The sequence below is a fragment of the Gopherus flavomarginatus genome, chromosome 7, assembly GCF_025201925.1.
Source record: "Gopherus flavomarginatus isolate rGopFla2 chromosome 7, rGopFla2.mat.asm, whole genome shotgun sequence".
Classification (NCBI taxonomy): domain Eukaryota; kingdom Metazoa; phylum Chordata; order Testudines; family Testudinidae; genus Gopherus; species Gopherus flavomarginatus.
The window spans coordinates 18,903,300-18,917,333 of record NC_066623.1 but is presented as its reverse complement, the minus strand read 5'-3'; the positions used below and the strand labels follow the sequence as shown (position 1 = coordinate 18,917,333).

At 48.1% G+C, this 14,034-nt stretch overlaps 1 protein-coding gene across 3 annotated transcripts in view; it reads left to right on the top strand.

Annotated features, from left to right (window-relative positions):
- The window catches only part of DPYSL3 (dihydropyrimidinase like 3), a 196,319-nt gene that overhangs the window by 167,914 nt on the left and 14,371 nt on the right, over positions 1–14,034 (top strand). For all 3 annotated transcript variants that reach the window (XM_050962663.1, XM_050962665.1, XM_050962664.1), the window contains exons 4-6: positions 1,965–2,129; positions 3,173–3,234; positions 3,839–3,919. In XM_050962663.1, coding sequence (XP_050818620.1) covers positions 1,965–2,129; positions 3,173–3,234; positions 3,839–3,919 — 308 coding nt within the window. The remainder of the gene's footprint in view (positions 1–1,964; positions 2,130–3,172; positions 3,235–3,838; positions 3,920–14,034) is intronic.

Below are 14,034 nucleotides of genomic sequence, written 5' to 3'. Positions count from 1 at the left end.
AGGGGGAGAAACACATCTCTTTCTGTCTCTCCACGACAAAATTGTCTCTTGCCATGCAATCCCACCTCTTGGCCTGTCTCACTGACATCTCCAATTAAAAAGAGGTTTAGAATGGAAAATGGAACCAAGCCTGAACGTTAGCATTTGCTACCAGCAGACAGGGTCATCAGAATATTTGCTAGAGCTTAGCAGTAGTAGTATTTTTAATCTATCAGAATTGATTGGGGAGGTTTGTGAAGATAAGTTTCCTTAATCAATGGACAAAATATGCCTTTGGGTATTGAAATGTGAGGCTTATTAGTGCATCGACGCTACCTTGCTCAGAAGAGGCTCACTTGAGTGCCACAGAATCACTTCTGCCCTCGATTACCAATAAACCACAGCACCTAACATATGGCTCCTCAGACTCTCCTACAGGATTGATGAGTGTGCAATGCTTTGAAGAATGTGGGGTTAAATTCTGCTGTGTTAACAGGTATGCAGCACCAGTGACTTCAGTGAGATTGCATTTGTGTAGCTGAGAGCAGAATTTGGCCCATAATACACATTCTAAATGCTGAGTTTTACTTTTGTTGACCCTCATCCTGATTTCTCTTAAGTGTCACATATTAGCCAGGTTAATATTTAGGTGCCCTATTGCAGCTGGGTAAGACATCTACAATAAAAACCCAAACCACGTGAAACTTCCTGCTTTGAAGTTTTGTTACCATCTTGCAACTGAGCCCAGTGTTTTTGAAAGATCACCATGGTGCATGAATCTTCTGAGTGATCCCTGGTTCAGCTTGGAGCAGACATGGGTAGGGTTATCATTTCAGTCCAACAGTAGGTGAAATAAGCACTTACTCCTGTTTTCGTGCTGTTTTGCTTGAGGTTCACTTACATCAGGGAGGTAAATTCATTTGAACCCAGAACTCAGGTGAGGGTCATTTAAACCTGCTGAAACTCAGGAGAGGGTCAGGGAACTGGGGTGGGTCAAAAGCTAAGGAGTTGTTCATCCAAATCCACATCATGAGGTTGCACAGCGCCAAGGTCTCTGGGCAACTTAACAGAGAACACGAACAAACACAATATTCTTCACAATAGGGCAGCATGCCCAGATGAACTCAAGCATAGGGACAGAATGATACCCCAGTATCCCATGCTGTCTAAAGAAATAAACAGCACTAATGAAAAAGGAATCAGAATGCGTGATTCTTGCCCTCAAGGATGCTATAGATGTGCTCTGGTTTATAACTTGGGCTTAACTTGGTTTATAACTTGGTCACAGCTGTCTGTGCTTTGGATAACTTCTTAGGGTGTAAGAAACGTCATTGATCCAACTGCTGAAAGTTTGGGTTTTCTTTCTTCTCTCCTTCCCCTGGTGGCCAGTGGAATAATGGTCTTCGTGGCAGCATCTGTTTTGTAAAATGGACTGCCGCAGCAGATTACGTCAGGGGCAATAAAAGGTGCATTAGGACTGCGTCTTAGCAGGAGACTAAGTTTTAATGGGGTGGAAATAGGGGTGGGGAAGGAGGAGGGTCCTACTGCTTCCGGCTGATTTCTCAGCAGAAGCCTGTAAAAGCCCTTGGTGTGATGCCAAAGGCTGTTAAGCCAAGGCTCAGTGCATTTCCTGTCTGACAAATGCACTTCGGATGTGTCTGAGAAAATGATGGAGGGGGAAGCTCTGAAGACCTGCTTGCTGTTTTCATTTCCCCTTGTGCTGTGTGGGAGCTCGGGAAAGCAGTTTGGACCCATCAGGGTATTTTGGTTTAATCTGGTTGGGATGTGGGAGGGCAGTAAGGCACTCAGGTAGCAGAGACCTGAGGCAGATTAAGAGAAGGACCCAGTAAAGGATGCAGTGAGAAGCCAGCAGTCACTGGGTCGCTGAGCACATGAGGAACCGATGGGATGGTGGCCACATGGCTGGGGAGGAAGAGTCTTTCTTTCACACCCTCAGTTCTGCTTGCCTCTCTTGTCATATCCAGTTGACCACGTGATCCCTGAGCCAGAGGGCAGCCTGACAGAAGCCTATGAGAAGTGGCGAGAGTGGGCTGATGGGAAGACCTGCTGTGACTACTCCCTGCATGTGGACATCACCCACTGGAATGACAGTGTCAAACAGGAAGTACAGATGCTCATCAAAGAAAAAGGTTTGTGAAGAGATAGGAAGGGCCTCCTTGCCTTTGCCCTTTATTCCTCAAGTCTCTTACCCTAATCTCCTTTTCCCAACGAATGCTCCCATCACCCGCAGCTTGGTGACTCAGTTAGCACAAAGGCCCTGATCTGCAAAGTTGTTTAGGTGCCTAATGCTCATGGAAGTCATGAAAATTAGACGCCCAGTATCTTTGAGGATCTGGGCCATTGTGTGTGTGGCATAGGAAAGAGCATGAATGTGATTAAATCACTGAGATTCAAGACTCCCGGGTTCTGTCCATGCCTTTGCAACCGATTCACTCTGAGTTTAGGCAACGCTCTGTTTCTCGGTTTTTCACATCTGTAAAATAGGGAGATAATACTTTGTGTGGGGAGGGAAGTTATGAGAGTTATTTTATTTATCTTTATAAAGCACCATGAGATCCTCAGATCATAGTCCATGTGTCATTACAACACATCAGAGTCGTTGGGTTTTTTGAACAGGGCTCACAAAGGGCCTGAGAGACTCACGTGCTTTTGAAAATCTCACCCTTAAATGACTTAGGCACAGAATTTCCACTGAAAGTCCCAACATGAAGGTACAATAACAGCATCTATGCTTATGCTAGTCAATGGGGAAATCAGCTGTGCATGCATCCATCAGTCTGCTGTCTCATGCACATTCTGCACATATCCTTCCAGACCAGTGGTCTTGTCTGTGGCTTTGAGTACGCTCCCTCCACCATCTTTATTAGACCTTTTTAGACAGTGCTAAAGGGGTTAAAATGAGTGGCAGGTACAGTTTTGGAGAACTGCCTTCTGCTAGCCCCTTGTTTTCTAACATCTCTTGGGATCCTCTGTAGCCGTAGATGGAGAATTAGAATGTCCTGAAAATAAACAAACAAGAAGAAAACCAGAAAACTGTCTGCTTTGCCTCTAGCTACTGCCAAAGGCTCCCATTCCATTAGGTCTGTGTAATTATCACATGCCTTGTGAATGTATAAGGGGGAGAGAGCTGGAATGGAATCATTTCTCTTCTTTTTCCCTCTTCTCCACCTAGGAGTTAACTCCTTCATGGTTTACATGGCCTACAAGGATTTGTACCAGATGTCAAACACAGAGGTAAAAGCTACATTACTGCTTTGTGTGCAATCATTGTTGGGCCCCTTTTATTTCGTTAGAACAGTAGCTGGAAAGAAAGCAGTGTACTGAGTGATCAGAGCAGGGCAAGGATGATCGTGATTCAGGTTGCCAAATTTTACAGTGCGGCTTGCAGCCACATTTGGTTTTAATCCGGAGACATGGCCCTTGGAGTCTATTTCTATCAATCCCGAAATGCAGTGTTTCAGTTTACTGTCAGCAGCTTGCTGGGGTGCATAGTCTTTGCATACTGCACCTCCATTTTAAAGATGTGATGATGTGGCTGGGAGGACAAGAGACTGTAGATACAAGTTCTAAAGGTTTGGTGAAATCTGTGAATGCTTCAGTGGATGGCAGAGAGGCATTCTGAAAGGGGCGACATGGCATGTTCACACACCAAGCCCTGTTCTGACTGTGAATGAGGTGCTGACACCAAATTCTTTCTCTCCAACCCTCCATTGTTCTTACCTGAAGGCCTGTCTAGTTTTCGGTCAAAAGATAGAGTGTGGGAATTTTTTAAAGGTCAAACACAGACCAAGTGAAATGGTTGAGTAGTAATAATGTTTCCTCTTTCACTCTGTTTCAGCTGTATGAGATATTTAGCTGCCTGGGAGATCTAGGTGCAATAGCTCAAGTTCATGCTGAAAATGGGGATATCATTGAACAGGTAAATGCTATTCTATCTACACTGCCACTGAAAAGTGTGGTATAGACAGAAAGATTTTGATGCTGTACAAAAGTACCTAAGCAGGTTAGGTGCTTAACTCCCATTTGAAAGTCAGTCCCACTAGATACCTATCTGAGTCTTTAGGTTCCTAAATACCTTTGTAAATCTGGTTCCTAGAGACCAACCAAGTCAGGGCCCCATTGTGCTAGGGACTGTACAAATATATACTAAATGACCCAAAAAGATTACTGTCTAGGACAGTGGCTCTCAAACTTTTGTACTGGTGATCCCTTTAACATAGCAAGTCTCTGAGTGTGACCCCCCCCCTTATAAATTAAAAACACTTTTTTTTATATATTTAACACCATTATAAATGCTGGAGGCAAAGCAGGGTTTGGGGTCGAGGTTGACAGTTTGCGACCCCCCATGTAATAACCTCGCAACCTCCTGAGGGGTCCTGACCCCCAGTTTGAGACCCCCTGGTCTAGGATATATATATTACATAAGGGAGACTGCCATGTCAGACACTGCTGAACATTTAGGCTTTGTAATAAATAAATAAATAATCCATCCATCATTGTACTATAAAACTGAAGAACAATGAGAGTGTTTCCATAAAAATTCCCCTGGTAATAATTTTCTTAACAAATAGCCATTTCCCTGCAGTGTTGGCAGTCCAGCCTTAAAAACTAACTAATCAGTTTTTGATGCTCAAACTAAATGAAATTAAACAGTGAAAAGTGAGATTTTTGCATTATTCTTTCACTTAATCTGAAGCAATAATTTATAGAATAGATGAGGTTTTTGTTTGGTTTTAAATTGGTTTTTTGTTTTGTTTTTAATTTTGGCCTGTCAGTGCCATTTTATGACAAAATTTTGCAGGATTTCATGCTCGGAATAAAAATTCTTTTTTGGTTAAACATGGGCTGGAATACTTGTTGAAATTAGTGGGCAGTATTTTTAAAACTAGCTAAAGGAATTGCTTCCTCATGCAATGTAGACTTGCAGTCTGGGGAACTTATCAAGCAAAATCGAATAGCTGGGTTTAAAAAGAGGACTGGATAATTATTTGACTGTTAAAAACTTTTTCAGCTATGTAAAATAATGTATTGATAGAGGTGGGATAATGAAAACTTGTGCAATGGGGTAGGGAGGTGTTCCCCCTGTATAGAATTGCCCAATTGGCAGGATGCATTATGGAGGATTTATCTTCTCCTGAAGTGATAGCTGTTGGCCTCTGTAGGAGGAATAGACTAATGGTTTGATACAATACAGCAGTTCCTATCTGATTAAAGTGTGGTTCTTGATAAGACTCCATGGCATCAGCCAATTTATGTGCTTTTGTGGGTTTTGTTTTGATACTTTTTATTCTCATGTACTTTGGAAACTGAAGTTATTCTTCCCATGCCTCCAAACGTATCTTCAGATTTAGGCCCAGGAAGCTTAACATGAAGGTTTTCCAAATAGTGTTACCTCTGAAGCTGTGTTATCAGTGGGTACCAGCCTGTCACCCTGGTGGTGAATGATGCAAAATCACCTTTCCCGAGCCTCATTTTCAGCAGCACTGGGGCTAATGCTGCAGAGAATTTATTCATTTGCTCTGTGTAATTTGATACCCTGGACTGTAGTCTGCCGCCTCCTCCCATTAAAAGAAGTGAGACAGTTTCTCAGAAATGCTTTGGTACCTTTGCACCTGAGGAAGAAAGCCGGATAGCACTTGGAAGGGAATTTGCTGGCCATGCTTCCCAGAGTCTGCTGCTTTTAGAATATTATAGGGCTTCTTCATTGGAACCAAATGTGCCTGGGAAAATGGCTTCTACCTGGGCTCTTCCTATATGGAAGCTGCTTTCCTCTCTATAGACTCCTTTGTGCTAGAGTGTTGGGTGGAGGTTGTTTGATTTTTCCAGACATGTTGTGTCCTGCAATAGAAAAGCAAACCCCTATCAGTAAAAGATTAATATTTTCCAACTGGATGAGCTTCTCGTGTTTTATATTGACTTCTCTGGGTTGAAGTGGGCTCTGTTATTGTTTAAGAGCAGAAATAAAGGTACACAGTACCCTGTGCATGTCACTCTGATGTAGAAACAAGACTAATTTATCTTCCTTGCTAAACCCAGGAGTCAGTAGAAGACATTTGCGTTCACTGTTAGAGAAATTGATACGCAGTGAATCAGAAATTATCTTAATGGAACAGAACAGTCCATTGAGTCCAGTATGTTCACTCTAACAGCAGCCAATGCTGAAAGCTGCAGCAGAAGGAAAAGACCTTCACAATGTGCAAGGCCAGTTATGCTATAATATGGTGTGCAAAATACCAGAGCCATATGGGAAGGGGGAATTTCTGCCCAATACAAAGAAGCAATCAGCTTGTGGAGCTGAATTCATAGGATATGAGGGGATAGGTAATGGCGAAAATACTGTTTTGATCTGAAATGGATGAATTGCACTATTATAGTGCATTGTAGTTGGTGTTGTGGATACAGAGAATAGTACCTTTGTGATTTTGAAGAACCAGGGACAGATTTGTTCAGTTTTACTCTGTAGCACATCCTCAGTTTCTTCTTCGAGTGCTTGCTCATATCCATTCCAATTAGGTGTGTGCGCGCCGTGTGCACGTCCATCGGAAGATTTTTACCCTAGCAACACTCGGTGGGTCGGCTGGGTGCCCCCTGGTGTGGCGCCGCTATGGCACCGAATATATACCCCTGCCGACCCGTCTCCTCCTCAGTTCCTTCTTACCGCCTGTGTTGGTCGTTGGAACAGTGGAGCGCAGCTTAGCTGATCTCCACCTCCCTAGCTTTTCACTCGTTCTAATACTTATTGTGTATATAGTTTATTCTCTGTAGTTCTAGTTAATAGATTTTTGTAAACTTAGTTAATGTATATAGTTCAGAGGGTTGGGGATTAGCCCTTTCCCACTCCCAGTGCCCAGGCCCATGCCTGGCTCACCGGGTTTCAAACCGTGCTCGGCCTGCTGCCGGCTGATGCCCACGGGAGACCCCCATGACACCTGCCTCAAGTGCTTGGGGGAATCTCACCTTGCAGACAAGTGCCGGATCTGCAAATCGTTCAAGCCGCGGACAAAAAAGGAGCGGGACTTTCGCCTTAAGCAGCTCCTAATGGAGGCAGCCCTCACTTCTCCACCTTCGGCACCGGCTGCCAGACAGTCCACACCGGGGAGAAGTGCCTCATCAGCACCGGAGAGCGCCAGCACTGCGAAGACAGCTCGGCACCAGCCGTCACCAGCCCAGAAACAGGCCCGGCATCACTCCCTCTCCCCACGTGCCAAGAAGTTTAAAGCTCCTGTGGCCCCACTATCTGCACCGCAGTCTGAGCAGCAATCTAAGTCGAGCCGCCTGGCACCACTAACTGCCGCGGCACCGACAATCTCCGCACTGTTGATTCCGGCCGTGCAAGAGCTGTCGAGTCTGGTGCATGACAGGTCCCTGGCACATGCCTCAGTAGAGCTTCTCGTTCCCACTATGCCAGAGACATTTGTTACTGCGAGGGAACTTATTGCATTAACGGAGCCCGCCCTGCCTCAACCCCCGGCACTGCCGGTGCGGGTTATTCAATCAACAGGCAAGCCTGCCATGGTAAGACCACCTTCCCTCGGCACCTCAGGCAGACAGCACTCAAGATTGAGGTCCCGCCAACGTTCTTGATCTCGTCATCGCTTCAGATCCAGGCGCCACTCGCAGTCCCGGTATCGATCTCCTCCTTGGTACCGGTCGCACTCGTGGCACCACTCGAGGTCCCGCTCACCGGACCGATACTCCAGGCACTGGTCCAGCTCCCGGCACCATTCGCACAGCAGCCGCTCTCATCATAGGGCGTCAAGATCCCAGTCAACCTCCTGGCACCGCGCCGGTCGCAGGTCCCAATCACACTCTCGGTACCGGTATGGATCCCAGTACCGCTCTCCAGTGCGGCACGAAATACGGTACCCTAGAGACGGGGCTTATCCTCAAACGGCCTCTGCTCCGCCATGGCCATCGAGGCACGCATCTGAGTCATCGCACGCTGATAGTGCCACCTATCCCGATTCAGAGACACACAGCTGGGTTCTCCATGAGGCTCAAGGTCCAGACCAAGATCCTCATCAGTGGTCCTTTTGGACGCCTTGGGCATATCACCAGGCCCAAGGTGAACCCACGGTACCATCACGTTCCGCCCTGTCGGAGGCCACTGTTTGCCGCCCCCCTCCAGCGGGTACAGATCACTCTCCTCAGACACCGGACCCTCATGTACCTCCGGACCAAGAGTCCCTACAGGAACCACTCATACCGGGTCTGTCATCCTCCTCTTCACCCGACGAGGCAGTGGCCAGTACATCCTCCTCGGGCCCGCCCCCTATCGACCTCCGAGCTCACCAGGACCTTCTGAGGCGAGTCACCTTAAATATCAATCTCCAGGTGGAGGAGGTCCCGGAGGTTGAAGACCCGGTGATAGACATACTGTCAGCGGATGCCTGAACCCGCGTAGCTTTGCCATTTATACGCTCCATCTAAGCCAAAGCAGACACAATCTGGCAGTCCCCAGCGTCTATCCCTCCTACGGCCAGACGGGTGGAAAGAAAGTATATGGTACCCTCCAAAGGGTACGAATACCTATATAGCCACCCTCCTCCATGCTCCCTGGTGGTTCAATCCATCAATGAGCGAGAGCGCCATGGCCAGCAAGCCACCACCCCAAAATCGCGGGAGGCTAGATGGATGGACCTGTTGGGACGTAAAGTCTACTCTGCAGGGGGCCTCCAACTCAGGGTGGCGAACCAACAGGCCCTGCTCAGTAGATATAATTATAACACCTGGCAGTCGATGGGTAAGTTCACTGAGCTGGTCCCACTAAACTCCTGCCAGGAATTCCAAGCCCTTCTCGAGGAAGGAAAGAAAGTGGCGCGGACATCCCTGCAGGCCTCCCTCGACGTCGCGGATTCGGCGGCCAGAACCGTGGCCTCGGGAATTACGATGAGGATCCCATGGCTGCAAGTGTCAGGTCTGCCTCCTGAACTGCAACACACCATCCAGGACCTGCGGTTTGAAGGCCAGGGCCTTTTCTCCCAGAAAACTGACCCTAGGCTACAGAGTCTTAAGGACAATCAGGTGATCATGCATTCCCTTGGGATGCACACCCCACAAACCTAACGGAGGTCCTTCCGTAGCCAACCTCAGCGCCCTTACCCCCCGCCCAGACCGCAACAAGACTTTGGCAGAAGGCGTAGTCACGAGAACCGCAGACAACAATCTGGGTCCCAAGATGGACACAATACCGGTCCCGCCAAACCAGCGACGGGCCTGAAAGCGAACTTTTGAAGGTGCGCTCGAGAGCAGAGCACCAGTCCTTCCCCAGGATCCCCTTCAGTTTTCCAACTGCCTTTCCTCCTTCCTCCCTGCGTGGTCCCAATTAACCTCGGATCGTTTGGTCCAATGCACTGTGGAATTTGGATACCACCTCCAATTTATTTCGCCCCCTCCCTCTCACCCCCCCTCCCCGTCCCTCTTCAGGGATCCCTCTCACGAGCAATTCCTCTGGCAAGAGGTTCGCACGCTCCTCTCAATCAGAGCTATAGAGGAGGTACTAGAGGAATTAAGGGACAGGGGATTTTACTCCCGATATTTCTTAATCCCCAAAGCAAAGGGAGGTCTTTGACCCATCCTGGACCTGCGAGGACTCAACATGTTTTTAAAGAAGATGAAGTTCCGCATGGTATCCCTGGGGACCACTATCCCTTCCTTGGATCCCAGAGACTGGTATGCTGCTCTCGACATGAAGGACGCATATTTCCACATGGTTATTTATCCCCCGCACAGACGGTACCTACGGTTTACGGTGCACCGCCAACATTTCCAATTTGTGGTCCTTCTGTTTGGCCTCTCTACGGCCCCTCGCGTCTTTACAAAGTGCATGGCGGTCGTGGCCGCCTTCCTCCATCGTCGGCGAATACATGTGTTTCCTTACCTAGACGACTGGCTTATTCGAGGGACCTCCAAGGCCCTGGTCACCCTGCACATAGCCATCATCACAGACCTATTCGAGAGACTGGGCCTGATGATCAATCTAGAGAAGTCTACTCGTGCCCACTCAAAGAATAGAATTCATTGGCGCCATTCTAGACTCCAAACTCGCAAAAGCCTGCCTGCCACTGCCCTGGTTTCAGGCACTAGTCTCTGTTATAAAAAGCCTCCAAACCTTTCCGACGACCTCGGCTCGCACCTGTCTGAGCCTCCTCGGTCACATGGGCGCATGTACCTTTGTAACCAAGCACGCAAAACTACGCATGCGTCCCCTTCAAACCTGGCTCACCTCAGTGTACCGTCCAGGCAGAGATACCATAGACATGATGGTCACCATTCCTCAGAGCATCTTAGACTCCCTCAACTGGTGGCTAACACCCTCCCTGGTTTGTGCAGGACTGCCGTTCCATCTGAGGCAGCCCTCGGTGTCCCTAACGACGGACGCATCGTCTCTCGGCTGGGGGGCTCATCTAGACCATCGTCGCACGCAAGGTCTCTGGTCATCTCAAGAGCTAGCGTTGCACATAAACATCCGGGAGCTGAGAGCAGTCCGCCTGGCGTGCCAGACGTTCCTACAACATCTGCAAGGTCGTTGTGTTTCAGTGCTTACCGACAACACAACGGCCATGCACTACATAAACAAGCAGGGAGGGACTCGATCCTCCCCCCTTTGTCAGGAGGCGATCCAATTGTGGGAATTTTGCATAGCCCACTCGATAGACCTTGTAGCATCGTTCCTCCCAGGAGTCCGGAACACCCTGGCAGACCATCTCAGCAGATCTTTTCGGTCTCACGAGTGTTCGTTTCACCCGGACGTTCTACATTCCATCTTCCAGAAGTGGGGCTTTCCCCACATAGACCTCTTCACTTCCCGCAACAACAGGAAGTGCCAGAAGTTCTGCTCCTTCCAAGGTCTCGCCCCGGGCTCGATACTGGACGCCTTCCTAATCTCATGGAAGAACCAGCTGCTGTACGCCTTTCCACCCTTCCCACTGGTGCACAGGGTTCTCTTAAAGCTCCGCAGGGACAGGGCTCGCCTGATCCTGGTCGCCCCTGCGTGGCCCCGACAGCACTGGTACACCACGTTGCTGGACCACTGGATAGCCAACCCAATCTCTCTGCCCCCACATTAGGTTCTTATAACACAGGACCACGGTAGGCTTCACCACCCGGACCTGCAGTCCCTCCATCTCACAGCGTGGCTCCTGCGTGGTTAACCCAGTCGGAGTTACGTTGCTCTGCCCCAGTGCAAGAAGTACTCTTGGGTAGCAGAAAACCTTCCACCCAGTCTATGTACTTGGCCAAGTGGACGCGATTTTCTTGCTGGTGTCAAACACTAAATGTAACACCCACGGAGGTTCCCATTCCCACTATATTGGACTACCTCTGGTATCTTAAACAGCAAGGCCTTGCTATCTCATCAATGTGAGTGCACTTGGCGGCTATTTCTACTTTCCACCCCAGAGAAGGTACTTACTCCGTCTTCTCCCACCCTATGGTCTCGAGGTTCCTCAAAGGTTTGGAGCGTCTATACCCTCTAGTACGATGCCCCGCCCCTTCCTGGGACCTCAACTTGGTCCTGACGAGACTTAAGACTCCTCCATTCGAGCCATTGGCGACCTGCTCACTCCTGTATTTGTCATGGAAAACAGCCTTCCTTGTGGCCATCACATCGGCTAGGAGAGTCTCTGAGCTTCGGGCTCTGATGGTGGACCCACCATACACAGTGTTCCACAAAGACAAGGTGCAGTTACGTCCACATCCGGCGTTCCTCCCTAAAGTAGTCTCGGCCTTCCGTCTCAACCAGGACATATTCCTCCCGGTCTTCTTTCCCAAACCGCATACATCTCGTAGAGAACAGCAGTTGCATTCCCTCGACGTCCGTCCGTAGGCACTCGCCTTCTACATTGACCGAACGAGACCCTTCCGCAAAACGCCCCAACTTTTTGTGGCAGTGGCAGATCGGATGAACGGCCTACCCGTCTCTTCTCAGAGAATTTCGTCATGGGTAACGGCATGCATCCGTACTTGCTATGATCTAGCTCGTGTCTCTCCGGGACATATTACCGCTCATTCTACCAGGGCTCAGGCCTTATCGGCCGCCTTCCTAGCTCGAGTACCCATCCAGGAGATATGTCGAGCAGCTATGTGGTCTTCAGTACATACCTTCACTTCCCATTATGCCCTGGTGCAACAATCCAGAGAGGACGCAGCCTTCGGCTCTGCGGTTCTACACGCTGCAGTATCTCACTCTGACCCCACCGCCTAGGTAAGGCTTGGGATTCACCTAATTGGAATGGATATGAGCAAGCACTCAAAGAAGAAAAGACAGTTACTCATCTTTGTAACTGTTGCTCTTCGAGATGTGTTGCTCATATCCATTCCAAAACCCACCCTCCTTCCCCACTGTCGGAGTAGCCCTCAAGAAGGAACTGAGGAGCGGACGGGTCGTCAGGGGTATATATTTAGTGCCATAGCAGTGCCACGCCAGGGGGCGCCCAGCCGACCCACCAAGTGTTGCTAGGGTAAAAATCTTCGGACGGACGTGCATGCGGCGCGCGCACACGTAATTGGAATGGATATGAGCAACACATCTCGAAGAACAACAGTTACAAAGGTGAGTAACTGTCTTTTCTTCTTTCTCCTTTCTTTGGAGGGGGTGGATTAGGAGGAAAATCTCCAAACTAAGCTCTGAAGAACCCTGCAGATTGCAAGAATCAATTTCTCTTCGCAGATATAAAGATCCCCAAAGTTAGTCAATGTCTGTTTTCATAAGAAAATGGAGAGATCAAAGAATCATTGTTGACTAGGAGTTCTTGCTACCTCAGTCCCACCCTAACCACCTAAAGCTGTGTGCAAGGTTTACTGGTGTTGTGCAGCCTTGAAAATTACTTCTGCCTTCCAAGCTAATTGATACAAAATGTCACAAACTGGTGACTGATCCAGAATGCGATTAGATTAGGCTGTAAAAGAGAGGATGCTGGTCAGTGATTCTGCTTCTGTTCCTAGGAGGAAGGTTAGGGGACTTTCCCCAACCCCATCCCCTCTATTCTGGGTCATGATCTATTTTCTCTCTACTGTCCTAAGGTCACCCGTGTTTCGTATGAGTTTGATCCGCATAAGAGAGTGGAGAGCGGGTACATAGAGCAGAGTAAGGGGGATGCACCATGCAGTGGAAACTGAAACGGGGATGTGGAATATGGTCCTTATTGTTGGTGAAGATTGAGAAATGAAAAGAACATTACTGAGTCATTATTTTGTCAGGTCTTTGTGTTGTGGCTGAGACTGTAGGTGTAGGAGGCAAAAATACGTGGCAGTTATCTATATGGCAATTTACCTCTTCAAATGTTGTGTAGATATTAACAGTCACTGCTGGAATCCCACCTTTACTATTCATCTAGATGTGATTTTTTTATTTTTTAGAGCCAACAGCATGCTCAGTGCTCTGTTAGAGACAAAAATTAGGACAATCAGTGCCCCAAAGAGCTTAAAAGCTGAAAGACATTTACAGGATAATATTTCAAAATGCAACAAATTTGCGCCTTGCAGTAACATTTGCATTCAGAATGCCTGACCCATTCATGACATGGTCCATTTTTGAGGGTGTCTGACAGATTGGAAGCCAGGTAAAGGGTTTGGGGAAGCCTCTCCCAAGCTCTGTTTCCCCCATGTAACATATTGCAAGCCCCTATGGGCTAATGATAACACACTGATAAGGATGTCAGTTAGGATCGATCTTCCACTGAGTTGAACAATTTGTGAATGCCAAGGATCAGGCATAGCATTAAATTCATGTACATGCCTGTCTGATTGTACTGTATGTGGTTGCGGTCCTCGTTATAGCAGTAAATTGTGTTGCCGATTGTGTGGTGGGGGGAAAGCAACCATACATTTTAAAACATTTTCATATAGGGCCAGATTCTGCTCTCACTGACACCTGTGAACTGTACTGATGTTAATGGAGCTGCATAGGTGTGACAGAGAAGGGAATTTGGCCTACAATGGATTTCTTTTAGTTTTCATGATCTCTTCCTCAGTAGTGCGTGGATGTCTTTGGGAATAACAAAGGCAGAGTAAATTAGACACATGCCTTCCCCT